At 37.5% G+C, this 19,552-nt stretch overlaps 2 protein-coding genes across 3 annotated transcripts; one reads left to right on the top strand and one right to left on the bottom strand.

The window, feature by feature from the left end:
* The first annotated feature begins 2,105 nt into the window (after nt 1–2,105).
* Nucleotides 2,106–7,123, top strand: LOC113281317. Of its 2 annotated transcripts, none has more exons than XM_026530027.1 (9): nt 2,106–2,335; nt 2,944–3,358; nt 3,485–3,621; nt 3,703–3,816; nt 4,010–4,093; nt 4,217–4,361; nt 4,555–4,715; nt 4,832–4,949; nt 5,090–7,123. In XM_026530027.1, exons 2-9 carry the CDS (start codon nt 3,047–3,049, stop codon nt 6,683–6,685), a joined length of 2,667 nt encoding a protein of 888 aa, XP_026385812.1. In that variant the 5' UTR covers nt 2,106–2,335; nt 2,944–3,046; the 3' UTR covers nt 6,686–7,123. The 2 variants fall into 2 exon arrangements, with proteins under 2 accessions (XP_026385812.1, XP_026385811.1); XM_026530026.1 differs by having other exon boundaries at nt 2,940–3,358.
* On the bottom strand, nt 7,087–8,833 carry LOC113278920. Its single transcript, XM_026527643.1, has 3 exons — nt 8,266–8,833; nt 7,318–7,475; nt 7,087–7,182 (listed from the first exon to the last, which is right to left on the bottom strand). Exons 1-3 carry the CDS (start codon nt 8,831–8,833, stop codon nt 7,087–7,089), a joined length of 822 nt encoding a protein of 273 aa, XP_026383428.1.
* Between the last annotated feature and the right edge of the window lie 10,719 nt (nt 8,834–19,552).

Here is a 19,552-nt window from a genome sequence, read left to right as displayed (position 1 = left end):
TAGATATGGTGAATATTGTATTGTTTATGCATTTGTAGTCGTGCTGCTTAATAAGATAATTAACATTAAAACCGAAAAGATAGTGTTATCGTAGCAACACAAAGGTCTCGGCTAGTTTGGGGGCATGTCCCATTTATTTGAGACCTATCAAATAAAATCCCTACTAGATAGAGGTGGGGGTGTTGAAATTTGATGAATTTACCAAATTACTTTTCATTAAATTATAATAATAAAACCTAAAATTCTAATATATATATATATATATTTCAATTAGTCCACCACTTTTTTTTCTCTCCCTTTTTCTTTATTTTCAAACTAAAACATCATCGATCACCGACGATCCGAAAAATGATTAATCGTTTTCTTTCATGTATAATGTCGAAGTCATCAAGATTTAAACAAGCCAGTAGAGTGACCTATCCTACTGTGAGTGATGCAGGTATTTCTCAAGCGATTCGAAATAAATAATCAAAGAAGTACGGAAGACGAACAAATTCTGAGCGCAATATAAGTAGAAGCAATGACTCAAATCAGGTACTTTTCTACAACCCAATCCTCTAAATTAGGTTTTAACCATATGCATTCAAATTAAAGTTTTCTGGGTTTAGACAGTATCAGTCTATGTTCATGATCACGTAGACCGGTTCTTTCATAAAATTGTATTCATCCCCACGTCGACCGATTATTTTGTACGTGTTTTCTGATTGAAGAACATCTAACCAGAATTGGTAGATGTACATGCCCATCCGACAGATTTTGGTATGAAAGAAATAACCGTGTTTTTATTGATTATATTTGATAGAATATGTTTATGTAAATGACCGATTATTTAACCTTTAATTTCTTATGTTTGGATAACACATGAGAAGTTGTTTTTTGGCTTCTAAAAGTCAAAAAACTAGAAGTCAGTTTGAGTATCGAATTTGAAAACGACTTCTAGAAGTGGGAATGCTATAAATAACCTCTATTTTTACTGACTTTGCACAAATACTCCCGAGGGATAAATTTCTTTTGATTTTTTGGAGTCAACTTAAGAAAGTTGCTTCCACTTTTGGAAGCAACTTGTATTTAGTTGCGTCCACCCTCTATCCATTTATGCTAGTTGTTTTCGCTTTCAAAAGATTAGGAGTATTTTAATAATAAATAAGAGAATATTTTTAAAGATAGATTTTGAGAGGTATTTAAATAAAATTTCTTTTTTAGTAATCGGAAAAATAATTTTTGTGAAGCGAAACAGTTTTGCTTTTTCTGTTTCTGGAAAAACATTTTTAGTTCTGATATCCACACGCCCAGTGAAGGCTCGTACGATTCAGAATCTTCAAGGTTTTGATGTCCAAAGTCAATAAAGGTTTTGATGTCTAAAGTCAAAATACTGTACAATATCTAATTCTCGTAGTTTGTACGTCTATACACGACTCTCACCCAGTGTAGTCAATATCGGCCGTATCGGCCGATATATCGGGGATATTTCAGATATCGGTCCAGAACGATACGATAAGAAGGATATCGGGGATACGATATTCGCCCGATAATATCGGTCGAATATCGGCCGTTTCGGTCAAATATCGGCCGTATCGGTCGATACGAAATTTTCCTACATTTCCTGATATGAGACGGTATTGGTCGTTTTCTATAAAGTTTAAGGGTAATTTTCGCGAAGAAAGTCTTCCAGGTGGTAGTAGAGATGCATGTAGCTCTCGAAACAAGTCTACTAAAGTTACTCTTTTGTTTTTTTGATAAAATTGATGTTATCTATTATATCTTATCCGAAAATGTGTGGAGAAATGTTTAATATAAAATTATAGTCTCTAAATCTAGAACAGATATTTCAACGATAATATCCCCGATATAAAATCGTATCAGTGTATCGGTCCCGGCCGAGATGAACCGATATCCGATATTAACTACATTGCTCTCACCTACTTTTACCCGTGTCTAAAACCCTAAAACTTACTGTGGGACCAACTTATAATGTCCATCAAATCTGAACCACACATCTTCCTAACCTTTATTAAGAACTAGATTGAGTGGGACCAGCTTTGTCATAAAAAAAAGCTAATAGGAAATCTTGAGCCGAGCCCAGCCATAAAGTCGCGCCAGACCAGAGGGAGAGAGAGACAAAAGAAGATCAACAAAAACGAACTGTTCGTATGAACCACTGACTTCCAACGAAAGAAGCGGATAGAACGTATAAAACCTAGTTTTTCTCAGTTCAACCCTAATTTTTGCTATGTTTTACCCCAATTAGTTTCCCTTCTTTCGTTTTTTTCCTTCTCATTGGGATATACATGTAATTGTAATTCTTCCTTGATTGATTGATTGAGTTTTATTACAGGTATGTATCTAATCTATTAATCTATTTATTTACCCATTAGTTGTTGTTTTATTGTGGTTTCTAGGGTTTTTTTTTTTTTCAACTAGGAAAATTTTGAAGGAGTGTATTTTTTTCTTCTTCTAGTTAGTTGATTTTGGATTTGGATACTTTTTTATTTGGCAGCTCATAATTTGATTATTAATTCTGTTAATTGTTCTTACATTTGCTTATATAGATTGGATTTGAAATGTTCAATCAGGGTTAATTTCTATTTTAAGGTTCATTTTCTTAGTTTACTTATATTCTTGATGTTTTAGTGGAAGTAAGATTGGATTGGATTGGATTAGATTATTGATTCATCATTTGATATAAAGAGATTGATTCTGTATTTTCGGAACGAGGGCAAAAAAAGTAGTAACTATGAGAAGATTGAGTCGCCACATTTGTGAATTCGGGGATTATGATTGGCTTATATTTTTACTGAACCCTGTTGAGGGTTTTAGATGTTCATGCTTGTTTGAGAAATAAGAGAGGTTATTCTTTTCATTGTTTTAATCCTTACTTTGATAAGTCTTTGAGGAAATATGTATGTGGAGTGAACTAATGCTACGTTATTTGAATGAAGGTAGTTCCCGTATGATTTTTGAGGACATGGGGTTTATGTTTCTGTATATGGAGGGCGTCTGATGTATACGACTTTTTTGGGGTTTCTTTGCTATTTAACTTTGCAAAATGGCGGCTGGTCAGCAAAAAAAGCGGTTAAATGTGTCTAGTGCTGTAAGTGGCAATTTACAACAATATAGTGCAAAGAGAAAAAAGAATGCTGAATCATCGCAAGCTCTGTCAAATATGAGGTCACGAGTTTCGGTCGAGTTGGATGAGAAAGATATAATGATTGTTTCAAAGAGAGAACAAGTCGGCATAGGTTGGAGTGATTTGGGCCCTTTTATTGATTCATTCTCTAAATGCGGCTTAGCAGATGTGGTTACCATTCCTCAGGAAACTTTGGATTTGGAGGATATGACTGACGTTTTATCATATGAAGTATATATAGTTATTGCTTTGCTTATCCTTTTATATTTTTATACTAATATTTATTGTTGACGGCTCACTGATCGTTAGTTATCTCTTTATATATAATTTACGTGCTTTGCGGCGAATTTGTTTCAGGTGTGGGAAACACATCTTTCAGACTTGGAGAGAAATTTTCTTTTCAAGTTTCTTCCTCAAGGAATAGATGCAGATCAATTGGTGCAAGGGTTGCTTTCAGGGGAAAACCTTCATTTTGGAAATCCTTTCCTCAAGTGGCAAGTGTTTTTTTGACTTATCATGGATTTAGAATGATTGTACTTCATCCTGATCTTTCAACACTGATCATCTTCTTGCAGGGGTACTTCACTTTGTTCTGGTAATTTTCACCCTGATGCTATTCTAAGAAAGGAAGTGTCTTTCAAGACAAATAAGAACTCCTACTACCAGGAGTTAATGAAGTACCATTATGAGTATGTTGTGCTATATTTAGTCGTCTTATGCTTAGTGTTACTATTTGTTTTCCTTGGTGTTTCTGCTTTAGTGTTACTTATGCAATCGAAGAAAATTAATAGTAAAGCAAATATATTTGTTTCATCATATTTCCGTATTACTATTTCTTACTAGTTTTCGATGTATACTGACATTATATGCTTTTGCTTGCAGTATTTTGGAGACCTTACAGAACTGGAAGGAACTATGGTTAACCTGCAAAGATCCTGAAGTGGATTTACCTCGGATAATCACGAGGTCACTGTCTTTTGCTTATGTGATTTGTGTGGCATTAGTTGAGTTAGGCTCCAGAGAAGATTCTGTATTAGTAGTTGGTGGTTCCGGAGGCTGAAGTTTTAACTTGCTATTTTTGCTGTCCAGGAAAGGATTCATGAAGGACAGACATCAACAATCACAAGCTGTCTCGGAAAGGCGCAAGGTCGGATCATTTTCTAGGAAAGAAGAAATGCCACAAAAGCTGTGTATTCGCTCTTGTGATGCTTCTAAGTATATGTCTTACTTCAAGGTTGGGAAGCCAGTTCAAATAATGTATTGTTGGGATTGGAGTGTTATTTTTCAAGTATTTTCCGTCTTTTTTCTTTTAGTAAATCCTAGATTTTTCTTGAAATGAAATCAGGTGATTATTGATTAATTTCAGTGATCTACATGGATAAAGATGACGGTATCGAGAAACTAATTTTGTGGCACTTTGTTTCCAGATAAGCAGGAAACAACATGAGCTAGTAAAGAATGTAAAACAATCCGGCGATGGTATTCAGTCTAAGTCTCTTAATCGTGTATTGGGTGACATCAAAAGTTTTGATGTGCAACCTTTTGAGGCATTTGAGGCAGAAGAGCGCAAGAAGCTGCATAAGCACTGGTTAGTATTTTTTTTAAAGTTTAGCTTTCTCTCTTCGAAATTTTTAAGTTTAGCTTTCTCTCTTCGAAATATAGAAATGCTCTTGGATTATGTGACACCAAGGAGTGTGTATACAGGTTGAAAATTACAACGAGAGATCTCCCATTAGCTTTTGCACAGTGGACTGAAAGAAAATCACAGAGGCAACAATGGAGGATGTCTTTGGATCAAGAAGTTGCAGAAAGGAGCAATTTGGTAGTTGAGATTTTTACAGTTCTCTAGTTTATGTTAAAATTGTGGCTAATGATTTCCATCCATTTGAAGCACTTAAATTGGCCAATGAACGTTTCTCCACATTTGATTTACTGACTATTATTCTTTGATTTTGTGTCCAGGATGAGGAGAAAGTGCTCACAGATAGCTTTCTTGAAGAACGAAAAGATGAAGTACAGGCTTATCCTGAAATTATCATGGATGTAAAAGACTCCAGAGAGGACAAAGAGACTTCTCCTGACTCCATATATCAGAGTCAGCCCCTTGTTCGAGTACCTTCACTTAATGGTCAGTGCGAGCTCAATCACATGAATACGGAATCAAAGAATAGCAACCAAGACATCTTAGAATGTAAAGATGCTTCGCCAGTTTCGCCCACAGTTTTCAGAAGTGTGAGTCCATCTGAAGATTTTGTTGAAGCAAGAGATCTCGTTGTCACCACTAAAGAGTCTGTTGCTTCCTTAAAAGTCAATGAGCCTTTACAGAGAATTCCCTCACTTAATAGTCATCAAGAGCTTGACCACTTGGAAATGGAGGGTACCAAAGAGGATATAATGCAACCATATACTGCTCCTAATCTGACTGAGGTAATTGGAAATATGAATTCCACTCAGAATGCAATCAAGCAGGCGGTTCCTTTTACTGCTAAAGATGTTTGGCCTGCATCTGACATGCTGGACCCTTTTCATGATCATCATATGTCTGGAAGGCAGAGCTTCACGTCTGCAGAGTTGTCACTTAGGCAACCAGATAATTTTAAACAGCACCCAACTGGTTTGATTGATCTAGAGAGGGACACATTTGAAAGCAATGTTGAGGAATCTTTGTTCCAAAGAAGGCCGTCTAATAGTATAGGGTCAGGTTTGCACATCAATGGAAGTGGGTCTGTCTTGGATTCCTACACTAATTATGACTGCAACAACCTTCCACCCTTTCCTAAAGAAGAAGGTTTACTGCCATCTTACTCACATGACCCTAAACGGATTGGAATGCAATTCCTAGAAACTAGAAGTGAGCCTTTGGTAACTGGTAATCCTCGTGCTGTCCATTTTCAAGAACAACCACAACAGCTGTTAGAGCAGAGGCAACACCTGAGCAATAGAGATTTTTATATTCAGCAGAGCATCCACCAGAAGAATATATACACTGATAGTGGGAGGTACTCAAACTCTAATTTAGGCCACAGCCTGTTCCCACAAGTCAACATGCAGAATTGGGCCGTTAATCCTGTACATGTATCATCCCCTTTATCATCCATTTCGAATGGAGAGGGGCTTTCAGGTAAGAACTGGCTTCCTAACGAGCATGGAGTTCATGGTGTCTGGCCTGGAGTAGAGATATCTGGTAGCTCAGGTCAGTGTTTGGGGAACAGAAGAGACACCGATGAAAGCCTGTATAGTATTTTCTCTCAGCACAGTACATTGCAGTCTCGTTCTTACGAGCCAGTGACCACTACCAATGCAGTGACCACTACCACTGAGCAGTATCTCCCAATGAGAGACTTTGTTGGCAGGAGCACAACTGCGAATGGTGATTTCGGTCAACACACAGGTCATCAACTCCTCAACTTGCGGGGGACTGAAGCGGATTTTGCAGCTATTGCTGCACCTACCCTTAACGTGAATGCAAACACCAACACATCATGGATGAATTTGGCACATCAGAGTTCCCATATACAGGATCCTATTCAGAAACCATTTTTGAGGTCATGGAATTAGTGACAGAATTATCAAACGAATGAAAAGTTAGTTCTTAGTTAGCAATATAAGTGGATTCTAGCATGTGCAGATGGAAAATAATGATGAACTGCAAAGCAGAGCATGGATGTGAAGATTCTGTACATACGTGAATTATACAACTAACAACAGTTCCCCTCCATTGTATATATCTTGAGAGGGGAGAGTTTGTTTGAGCAGAGGTGGAAAGGATGACAGGAAGAATCAGAGGAAAAATCTCATCTTTTTTTTTTTTGGTAGGTAGGTGTGTAATTTAGATACATAGGGATTTCTTTAATTTTTGATAATTTCCGGCTCCTGTATTTTGAGGAGAATATGCCCCTTCTTGTCTTGTGGGTAGGGTTTCAACTTAAAACATTTTCAGGCAACTACTGGAACTGGTTTTACTCAATAAAACTGCATTGATTCTGCCCATTTGAACTTTGAAGCTCTGCACGGAACACAACACCATCAGGCTCAGCAATTGGGATTTTACCCTCCTGCAAATGATGTTTTTCAAGTTTTATTAAATAATTGTAAGACATTCCATGAAGTCAGCTGGAGTTGCCAGAAGGATGTACAGCCTAAATCGCCTCTTTTTGATTCTGCTTTCCTACACCATGGCGGTAGCTTACAGCCATCTTTCCACTGTCAGCACCCAGGGACATAGCAGCAGCTGGCATCTGAGCAGCAACGACGCCACCACTCAAAATCCGTTTCCCGTTTGCAGCAGGACCAATAGTCCCACGATAACCAGAACCAGTCATTCCCATGAAACCACCATCCAAGTAACCTGGATAAATGGCAGAGCCTCAAAACAGGGCTGGCATGGGGGTAATGAAATTACACGTGATTTTTTTTTCTCTTCCGAAGTCTTACGGCCCAAAGGTTACATTAAAGTTTGTAACCTTGAGAATGATTTTTCTGGGGACCTCTCTGTTTTTGCATGACTTCTATAAGCGGGTACCAAGATTAGGAGAGGGTACCGTTTCATAGCGACAAAAAAGTTAAAACCGATCCCGACCGTCGGATCACTCAAACGGTACCCTGTTTATCCCTTTCCTTTTAGCAAATTGGTTTCATTAAGAAAAAGGTAATTTGGGTGTTGGAAACCCGTGGTACAAAAGAAGTAGAGCATTTGTTGTTGGGGGTCGAATTCCGGGCATTAGATTTATCAACTTTTAAAGATTTAATACTACAAATAGGCAGAAGTTCTTCCACTTCAGAAAATTTATAAATTGTTTCGCCTTTTTAGGTAAAACATTTGCAGCATTGTTTGTTGATCTAAAGACTAAAAAGAAACCTTAAAAAATTGAACATAAACTGATTCCTCCATAATAGCTTAACTTCCTCCACAATAGCTTGATTCTGCCAAAAGATGGGAGAAGAGATCCCATTCAAATAACCAAAAAGATTCCTGCAATCCCCTTCTATGCTGAAATTTATGAGGTTCAGCTCCTTAGCACACTGTACTACCTGCAATAAGCTTGTTGCTTCTGCTTCTTTTGGGGTTCAAGATGAGATGGGTCCTGCTCTTCCTTGTTCGAAATCACCAGTATCATTTCTTAGAATTAGTGAAATACCTGGAGGTTCAGTTTTAAACATCCATGCTGCATCCACATTGATTTTTAACCGAGAAACTAAGGGCAATCTCCAGTTCTCTTTTTCCAGCTGTTCTAAGTTATCCTGAGAATGGGTGTTATCTTGCTTCTCTAAATGACAGTACTTCAGATGTTTCTGAATTTCTAGAGCTAATTGAGGTATTGTTTCTGTTTTTTTTCCGAAGACCCAATTACATCTTTCTTTCCAAATGAACCAGATTTTTGTCAGTATTATCTCTAAGGGGATATCTATACTTGGTTTCTCAATCAAAGTTTTGCACATGTCTAAGAAAGTAACAGAGCAGTCAAAATTCAAATGTATAGGGTTTGGGTTTGAGTCCCAAACAGATTTTGCGAAAGAACAGTGAAACAGAAGGTGTTCAATAGTTTTGTCAGAATCACAACCAAAGGGACATTTCAGAGAAACCTTCATGAATCTGGCTAGTTTAAAATTAACTAAAAGTGCATTCTGAAGACATTTCCATGTAAAGAGTATTATTCTCTGTGGTAAATTCAGTTTCCAGAGTTTTTCCCAGAAAGAATCTGGCATATTTAGATTGTTAACATTTTCAGTACGCTCATTCAATTTCTTTTACAAAGATTTAACAGTGAATTCTCGAGAGGGGGTAAGCAACCATCTTAGCTTGTATGGTTTATTGTTTGAATATGTGTGGTGTGTGAGTCTGATCTTACGGATAATTTCTGCAATATTTGAAGGAAAATTCGAGAATATTAATGTTGAGTTCCACTTTGTTGGTGATTGGGTCAATGAGATCCATCACAATTTTGAGATGTGTGTTGTTGGTGTTCCTAAATTGACTAAGATTGGTCCCTAGATTTGATATCCAATTATCCTCCTAAATGTTGATAAATGTTCCATCACCTACTTCCCAGATAGTGTATTGCTCTACCACCTTAATGCCTTTACTTAAACATATCCATAATCAAGAAATTGAGGTTGGAGCTTTGGATTTGAAAGCTGAGCCTTTCTTGAAATATTTTGGTTTAAGTTGGGTTGCCTAAAGGGAATTATGCTCAGTTAGTAATCTCCATGCTAGTTTAGCTATTAAGGCAATGTTAGTTTTTTGGGCATTTATGAACCCTAGACCTCATTTCTTTATGGGTTTACAAAGACAAGAATAATATCCGAGGAAATACCCTTTGGAATTGGTTTCATTACCCCACCAGAAATCCCTCTGAATAACATCTATTTTATTGGTTATTTTCTTAGGCAGTATGAAGCAACCATTTGATAGTTTGCCATACTAGCTAGAACAAATTTATTTGGAATCATTTTACTTGGTTGATTTATTACCTTCCCTTTCCATCCTTGGGCCTTATGTTCCATCCTTTATACTATTTCTACAAAAACTTTTATTTTTGACCTATTGATGAATAAAGGAGCACCTAAATAAGAGTTTTTTAGATCAATTTTCTTGATTTTCAAAAGTTTAGAAATCATTCTTTGATGTTTGGGGTGAACTTTCCTGCTAAAGAAAACACCCGACTTCTCAAAATTTATCAACTGTCAAGAGGCTTTACTAAATATTCCAGCGGTTTGGAGGATATTTTGACATTCCTTTAGTCTACTCTGACAAAAAGGAGGCAGTCATAAGCAAAGAAGAGGTGTGAGATGGGACCGTTTTTGGGTGTTATTTTAACTCCATGAATGTGTTTCTTGTCAGAGCATTGCTCGGTCGAACTCACAAGTGTTGCTATATCAAGCTTTTTGTCAAAACTGTATCTTGATTTGTAGTCTACAATTAGTCAAGTCTCGGTCTAGGATAGAGGTAGTTGAGAAACGAACCAGTCATCATTTGCGTTCTACCGTTTGAAGGCGAAGATCAACCGAAGCTTTTGGAGAACTTCATCAACTAAAGGTAAGTGAAGACTGAACCACCTATTTCTCAAGTTATATTCACCTTTCTATCCTTGAGACGATTGTCGCATAACTAATTACACTAGCATGGAAAAGAATTTCTAGTCGAGAACTAATTATTTAATTTACGAATTTCTCGAAATATAATGCCTAAGCTTAATGAACATTTGTTAATACTTGATAAAATTTCGCTGGAGAACAATTTATTGTTCGGAGCCAAATCATGATTCAAGTTTATCATTCGCAAATATCTTGGAACAGTGATATGTGTCATTGATGATTCATGAATGTTTCAAATTGATTTAGATAAATATAGAACTACTATATTCGGAATACAAGACAGTGTTATCAGTCTTACAAACTGAGAACATTGTTATATGTCTGAAGCCGTATTACATGTACTTGTACACGTAGTGGAGTAGTATGACCGGTACTGCAAGTGAGTATAATGATTGTGCATCACATAGTTGCAGGTCAAGTCAGTATCCAGCCGTAATGGCGCAATGCAAAGCTGTAATAGCGCAACGAAGCCATAATAGTGGTATATTGTATAGACGTCAAGCACTAAGACAGTGATACCCTGCATGGCCAATGAAGTGCAAGAGTAGCACTACATTGTAAAATTTTTTTTCTAAGTAATGAAGCTTATCGGACGACACAATGAAGCTTCATTAAGGGAAAAGCAAGACGAAGCCAAAGATGCAACATGCGGTGTGGCATGTTGGCATGTCCGTGGAATTGAGTATGCCCAAACTCAAGGATGATGCAATAAGGTAGAATAGACTAAGAATTAGTCTATGCATTAGTTCCAAGCAGGGCCAAATCTTGGACAAGTGCAAACAAGTTAGTAATGCAAGAGTGGCATTGCTATTGTCAAGCAAACTTGGCGAAGTGAAGCATATATGACGCATGAGTAACTAGAGTGAGTTTAAGGAGTTGGCCTTGATGACTAAATCACAAGGATGGTCCGTACATTAGCTTAGGGCAAGTAATTGGCAGGGCCAAGGCGGCTGAGCAAATGATCAAGGCTAAATTCAGTAAAACGCAACAAGTAGTGCAATACATCTCAAATGACGGTTGAAATTGGTTATGAGCTTCACAAGCATGCCAAACACGCGAGACAAAAGAAAACGGTTATAAAGGGAGTTTATAAGCGTGGGAAAAGAGTTCTAACTGCTAGAGAACATGTGTTGGACGATTGGCGCGAGTTAGAGAAGAACTGGCCAGTTAGCACGGTTATTGGCGGTTACAGAACTTCTTTCGGCAGGTTAGCATATGTAGGAGTGAGGCTTGCATATGAGAGTGAGAGATTCAAAATAGGAGAGTTTTTGTAATACTAAGGCTTGGTTCGAGGTGAACAAGTCTGTGTAAGTCCCTAAGTGAGCAAGCTTTGTATTTATTCCCTTTGATGCAATAAAATGAAGTGATTGTGTCATGTTCTAAGTGTTCTTGGTTGGCTGATTGGTATTAGAAAATTATGGAAAATATCGAATGCATTATGGGGTGTATTTGATGAGTTTAGAGAAGTGAAAGAAGGTGGTAAAGACTTCCCCTGTTAACCTGAAGTGTTGGTTGTTTGCATAGGTGCAAACTTATAAGGTTGAAGTGCAGGTGGGTGAAGATTTGTTCACAGAACCACTGTACTGCCGGGTTATACCTTCGCGAAAAATATTTGGGGTGTTTGAAGGTGTGACAAGTAGCTATATATATATCGACTTTTAGATTTGTGTGATTTTCATATTCGTATGTACATCAAGGGAAAATCTGTTTGTTTTGTGATCTGGATAGGTATGCATATTCGTATGCAAACCCGTTTGGAACTATGGTAGTGGAATCGGGTCAAAATAATCAAACCGGTATGCGATCCAATACAGTTCTATGTTATAGAACCAGTTAGTACCCAAACCGGTACGTGAACTGAAAAAGTTTCGTCAACTCCGGAACTTTGAGTTGCACCTAAGTTTGCAAACCGGGACGTGAACTGTAAAAGTTATGTCAACTCCGGAACTCGTTATTGCTTATAAGTTTGCAAACCCGGTCCGAATACTGTGACTCAGCCGACTCACGAACAATCCAAGTAATTGTACCTTGTACATTTACCAACTATGTTGATTATGATTCAATTGCAATTAATTTATTTCTATGAAGTGATTTTCAATTGATCAATTCTCTAATGACATTAGACTCATTTAATCACATGTTTGTGACTTAAGATTAATGTCTTAGTGAGCATGAAAATGAGTGTTAAGCTTTTAAAGTTCAAATCGGCTAGTTTCGGCTAACCATGTTGAACATAGTTTTTATACACGGTTCGGTTACGATTTACCTAATCAGAGTGTATATCTTGTATATGTGAATAAGATTGAAAGCTTTCATCTAACGGTGGATATTGTTTGTTTGGTTTCAAAACTATCTTAGCTTAAACCTAAAGCAACCTAGTCTTTGAAGTCTATATAAGGGGAACTCTTGGAAACTGAGATCTTTGAATCCTGACACTAATTTTTGGTGTGTCCTAGTTGTATCTAGAGTCATCCTCTCCACAAACCATTTTATGGTTTAGCGAATACAAAGACTTCATTGGGATTCGTGAAGCCGGGTCCGATTATCTTTTATCTTGATAACTCGAGTATCCTGATCTTGATTGTTTGTAGAGCTTGCTCCAAATACAAAGATAGATAGTATCAAAGTTCTCTTCGTCTCATACTTTGTTGATTTCGAAAGTTTTATACTTGAGAAGTGAATAATAATCTAGGCTGCACTTCGGGTTGCATAAGTCCGGATTTTGAGGATAGCCAGACTTTTGTCAAGTTGCTAAATATTTCCATCACGTGGATCTACCGTTTGATATGATCATCTGTGTAGATCGTAAATCAGGAAATCAATCTTAGGCTTAATCTGTGGGAGGCAGATTTGGTTTAAAGTCTTCAATTGAGTTGAAGCAACTCTTAATTGGTGTGAGACCGTCTAAGGGAATCAATTGCGCAGAGTCCTGCTGGAATTCAAGAGACGTAAGTAGCGCGACTATACCCGAATCCATGGGAGACAGAGTACGGGATCAACTACATTCCAGACTGAAGTTAATTGGTGGTAGGCTACAGTTTGGTGTTCAATCTGGACAAGGTCCCGGGATTTTTCTGCATTTGTGGTTTCCTCGTTAACAAAATTTCTGGTGTCTGTGTTATTTTTTTTCGCAGTATATTGTTTATGTTTATAATTGAAATATCACAGTTTGTGCGTTGATCAATCACAATAGATAGGTCTGACCTTGTTTGTTGGATAAGATTTGATTGATCCTTGTATATTGGTCTTTGGTACCGTCCAATGTATGGGCTGTCGTAGGCACAACAAATTAATAAAGATATTTCCCACTAATTAACTGGTAATATAGCGGTAGTAAGAGATCGTTCCCACAGAGATCTGTGTAATTGATAGGTTATTTGTATTAGCAAAATAAAGTAAATAACAAAGGGGGATTGGTTGTAAGATAATTATAAAGAAAATAATAAATAAAAGAGATGATTAAGGAATCCTTCGACGTTACCAATCGATAGCTGGTTAACATACTTATCTATCGTTCGTAAGAACCATTCATCACCAACCGTAGAATAACAGGTACGCTTAGCTATCCCCAAAACTCCTTGTATCAGCGGATAACAGGTACGCTTAGTCACCGTATTCTATTCAACTGAGCCACCTTGAGGTACGCTCAGAAGGTGTAACTCAATCGAACGCTTTAGGGTTTGTGAATTATGGTTTGATTCCAACAGTTAAACTCATTACGCTCAGTTCACTTACTGGTGTTGTTTCCACAAACGATTGCTTTACAGAATCCCTCTGCAAGGTCTCATGTTTTCTACTTGTATAGGAGATGCACGACAATTACGGATCGGTCAACTCACTACTAGCAATAGAATGATCAATAGACTAATCTGATTGCGCACCCAAACCAATCTAAGAATCAATCATAAACTCTAGATATAATGAAAACAAACGATGATGATTAAAACCTCAAATAGACTTGTATTATTAATAAAGCTTCACTCTTGTAACATTGAATTCATCCTTAATCAACAAAGGATTTAGTTTCTCATGATTACTCAATTACCCGGTTTCCCCCTAAAGGGGTAAACCCTAAAATATTAATGAAGAACAAAAGTATAATATGAGATTCGATATGATGATATGTGTTACATAACCTAATACCTTTTATAGGTTTACATTGCTTGGTATTCAAGTATTTAGTTCGGTTCAAGAACCCGACCCGAAATAACGAAATAACGAATCCAAACGTGTCCTTAGGCTTTCCAAGGTATTAATACACGTTTTCCACTTGATAAGTTCGCAAACCCAGTCCGCGAACTTCATTCCAGCAGAAATTTTCGGAATTAAAGTATGAAACCCGTCCGCGAACTTTGTTGTCTTCGGCATTCAATAAAAGCTTGTTTTGGCCACAAATTCTTCATCCGAACTCGGAATGACCTCATTCTTTATATTTCAATTCTGTTCAAGATAATGATGAGAAATCCTTATTTTGAATGAGTTAAGATCGGTCTTTGTACCTTCTCTTGATTTTGAGAGTTTTGCTCCTTTTCGTCGCTTCTTCTTCCACTTCTCTTGGACTTGGGCGCTTGGATACTTGGGATACTTCTCTTCTTATCTCTTTTCAGCACTTTGTAGCTCCTTTTTGGATGATTCACCTAATAAAGGAAAATAAGAGCAAACAAGAGTAATAATACGAAAATATGCAAGAATAAAAGCTAAAAAAAGTATGGAATGTACACTAAAATCATATGAATTATGCACTTATCAAATTCCCCCACACTTAGCTTTTGCTAGTCCTCGAGCAAACTAAATCAAACTAATCCTAAATACAACAACTCCATGTCGTGGGGATACGATTACTCTTAACATGAATAACAGGCCTTTAAACTCCTAGGTGTCCCTAGTGGACGAGTTATAGTCTCTTGAGGGTTTACAAGAGGTATACCCACAAAACCTACTCAAATTTCTCGCCTTGGAAGAACCACTAAGGATAGACACAAAGTATAAAGCCAAATAATTAGCTTGCGTATGTTCTTTAGATACAAACATCCCACATACATTCCAATCATCACACATAAGCAATTACTTATGTGTGGCATTCAACCTGATTGCAAAACTCTACTAAGATAGTCATCGTACTTGTTGCAACGTTTGCCACAACACTCGCATACTGAAATCACATGGATAAATAAGAAAATGGAAGTAGAAAAATGAAGTGTGCAAATGTTGACTAAAGTGAAAGATGTTACCCATACTTGTATGAATGTCGTCAAAGGATATATATTTATAGCGCACTAGTTGAGAGAAGCACCCACTTAACTCAACCACATGATTAGATACTCTAAGCGCATGTTCCTTTTCAGCAAGTACATGATAGTTGCCTTGGATCCTTCGCTCCATGCTTGCTTAGGCGACGAAGACAGGGACAACGTTTCACACATACTGCTATCCAAGTGTCAAGAACCTCATCAATAGTCTTTTTGACTTGCTATATAATGATGATATGGTTTTTGTTTTCATCGACTATGATTAATCCGCAATTCCGGACCTATCATTTATTAGTGTCGATAAATGAAGAGGAGCCTTATTTATTTATTTATTTATTTTATTTCCGGCTCACTCTTTATGAGTGTTAGACAATTGTCTATGGGGCTTGTAGATGGTGGATTTTCGACAAAGGCTAAAATCGTAAACTCATAATTATACGAAGCTCTTATTCAGCAATCATATGTGAGTATCGAGACATGGGTCTCTCATCGAATTCCCAACGGAGAGTACTTTCTCTCAGAGTACATGTAGATATGTAGTCTCACGACTGGACAACGACATATCTCATGAATACTGAATACTTTCAGTTGATTATTTCTATATAGTATCACGAGATGGAAGGCTCCTAGACAGCTTGCTCTGCTAGTATAGAGCGATAACGTCTTCAAGAACAAACAACGAGTTTACCCTGACTATATAAAGGATATGACTTACCGACAATCTCATATCGGGATAATTAATGCTCCTAGACAGCTTGCTCTGCTAGTATAGATCCACAAAGTTAATTATTCCTAATTAAGATTAATTATGCCGTGACATTCACTACTGAATTCCCAGAATAATCTATTATTGCTCCTATTCCATGGTCGAATCCACGACTGGTCCCATGGAATGGCAATAAACAATTTCTCTGATTCTATGATCGAATCCACGACTTGATCTCGTAGAATAGCAATAACTATATTATCTCATTACTCCGATTTCATGATCGAATCCACAACTGGTCTCATAAATGGTAATAGATAAATCTTAATTACTCCGATTCTATGGTCGAATCTACGATCCCATGGAATGGTAATGCTCACTTTATTATTCTGAATTCGTAGTCGAATCCTCAGTTGATCTTATGAATTAATAATAAACATCTTATTACTCAGTTTTGTGAATTATTCTCCGCCGAATTCCACAATTAGTAATAAATAATCAACAACCGGGCGTCTGAGCTACCTCTAAGTAATCCCCGATTCAAATGGTGAAGGTGTATTCAACGACGATACACTAACAGTCACCGCAGGAACGAGTATTTCAAAAATACCACGAAACGATGAACCTATGCAAAATAGAGAAGAAAACAATAAATAATTAAAAATATTGACCAGGGTGCTGGGAGCACGGACACACGACCGACCGTGTTGTGGTCAATCCCACGCCAGTTTTATATTTTTAATGCATTTTTTTATTTTTCATGATTTGATGAAAATTCTCTCATTTTATCAAATCTCCTTCGTCTTGAGGAAACTCCTCGGTTTCATGGTACTTCCATAAATCCATAAAAAATAATATAAAATTAAGGAAAGGAGTATGGGGCGTGACCATTGGCCAACCGGACAGGCCTTGGTCCCAACCGGCCCCACACCCCACGGTTCCTTATTATTTTATTATTATTATTATTTCTCTAATTTCATGAAAAAACTCCTTTATTTCATGGTATTTTTGCACAAATCATCAAATAATAATAAAATAAAATAAAATATGAAAACTTGTGGGACCGGGCCTTGGCCGGCCGGACATGCCCTAGCCGGTCCCACACGCCCCTTTGTTTTATTATTTTATTATTAGTTTTCCTTGAATTCATCAAATTCCTTGATTTCATGGTATTTATCTCAAATTAGGAAAAATTCCCTCAATTCATCAAAAATACATGAAAAATACACAAAAATTAGGGAAACTCGTGGGACCGGGCACAAGCCAGCCAGCCATGCCCCACGCGCCCTTGTTTTTATTATTTTAATATTTTTTGCTTCCTTGAACTCATGAAAACTCCTTCAATTCATGGAAACTACCTAAATTCATCAAATTTCTCAAAATTCATGATTTTTTCAAAAAATCATCAAAATATTATAAAATTAAGGAAAAGGCACCACGTGACCGTGGTCACGACCGGACAACCATGCCTTGACCACGGCGGTCCCACGCATCCTAATTCCTTATTTTATAATTATTTTTCATCATCTCATGGTGTTTTCCTCAGTTTCGTCGAAACCCTAATTTTGGCATATTTTCTCGAATGGATGCTCAATTGCACGCCAGAAAATATCAAAATTTTCAGGAATGAGACCCGGACGCCTTGGGGACACGATCACGCTATCTTGACCGACCAAGATTGGCTTTTTGGCTCACGGAAGCCGGTCCCATCAATTTTCACAGTTTTGACCTAATTTGCACAATTGCTCGTATTAGGTCCAAAACTCTTCCAAACACTTTGGATTTTCATGAAGTGATCGTCAGGTGGTCACATGACAACCCAGGGCCGGTTTCATGACCCCATGGTCCGTCCCTCACTCCGTCATAATTAATTAGGTTTTCTCACCTAAGGCTCAGACGAGCATTTCCGAATAAATGGTTAAACCAGCATTTAATCATTCTTTCACCAACAAATCGTCAACTCTTCAGGAGTTCTTTTTATTTGCTCACGTGAGCATATGGACACTACATGGTTGATCCATGGTCCCATGTAGTCGCTCCCTCCTTCGTCCCATGGTTAAAATTCTGACGAACCATGAATTGATCATCAATTGATCAAATTAGGGTTTCTGAATCCAAGGATCATCATTCCAGATTCCAACCTTAATAATTTTACGACGACCTCATGGTCATTAATCTTATTAATTATGCTCGGTTCTACAACCAGTAATTTAATTAATATTTTGGTCACGCTGCCAATAATCCATCAGATGAGCAACACTTGCTCAGACGATAAAATATTCAACAATTCATCACATGAGAAACACTTGCTCAGATGATAAATATTTGCTCAAACCAAGGAATATTGGTTCAACAATCAATATTCAACGATCCATCGAATGAGCAATACTTGCTCACTTCATCGTAAGTACTATACCTCTGTCTCATGACATGTTCAATTCATGAGTTTCAGAACATCATGTTCAACTCAGCAACTACATGGACTCATCGTCCCATCAAACCACGAAGTCATCAATTGACTAACAAACCACGAGACGTCAATCGTGTCACTTTGGGGGATATCACTTAGGTTTTTGGTCTGGCGGTCTACGACACGTGTGTTCAAACACACGATAGAATGTGAGCAAGTCGTGCAATCAGTTGAAGGAATTCACGAGATAGTGGGTGGAAAATCGACCAAGTCTCCACACGTTGAGCAACTGGTTTCAAACACGATCTCCACTTCCCCACTCCTTGATTCCATCAACTGTCACACTTCATGGGATCATGGTGTCTACAATTATAACAATATAAATAAGTCTCTGAATCATGATTGAATCAGCATCAACAATATCATCAATCTCACGTCTCATCGACAACACGATATCATCAACTCATTAATTGAGCAACTACTCTCAATTGAGAAATTTCAATCATTCAGAGCTTATCATATTCAGAATTCACACACCCACAATCTTTGATTACCATTGTTTCCACACATTTCCCAGCTTCCCTCCTACAAATCAACCCATCCTCTCTTGTGACCGAATTTACTCTAGAACGGTCATTGTCTTGATTTAGGCCGGAGTACTACATATTGATCTCTCGAATCTAAAACACCCCCTTTGCAGCGGTGCATCTGTGTGAGGTTTAAAATTTTGCTCGGTTCGAGGAGTCTCCTCCGTACGGTCGTCTCCTCAATTCCTTAAAAACCAGCAAATCGTTTTTCCCCATCTACAGATTGACGACCACAGTGGGAGATCATTCTCTCGTTTGCAATCTCACAATTTCACAAGATGGTTGGTCTTAGGACTAATTCAACTAATTCAGATCAGAATATTTCAAACGTAAACATTCCTCATGTTACACCTGGCGGCATGGAAGGCAGAGGGATCC

This window comes from Papaver somniferum, chromosome 5 (assembly GCF_003573695.1).
Source record: "Papaver somniferum cultivar HN1 chromosome 5, ASM357369v1, whole genome shotgun sequence".
Classification (NCBI taxonomy): Eukaryota; Viridiplantae; Streptophyta; class Magnoliopsida; order Ranunculales; family Papaveraceae; genus Papaver; species Papaver somniferum.
Note: the sequence above shows the minus strand (reverse complement) of the source record. Positions and strands in the feature narration are given on the sequence as shown.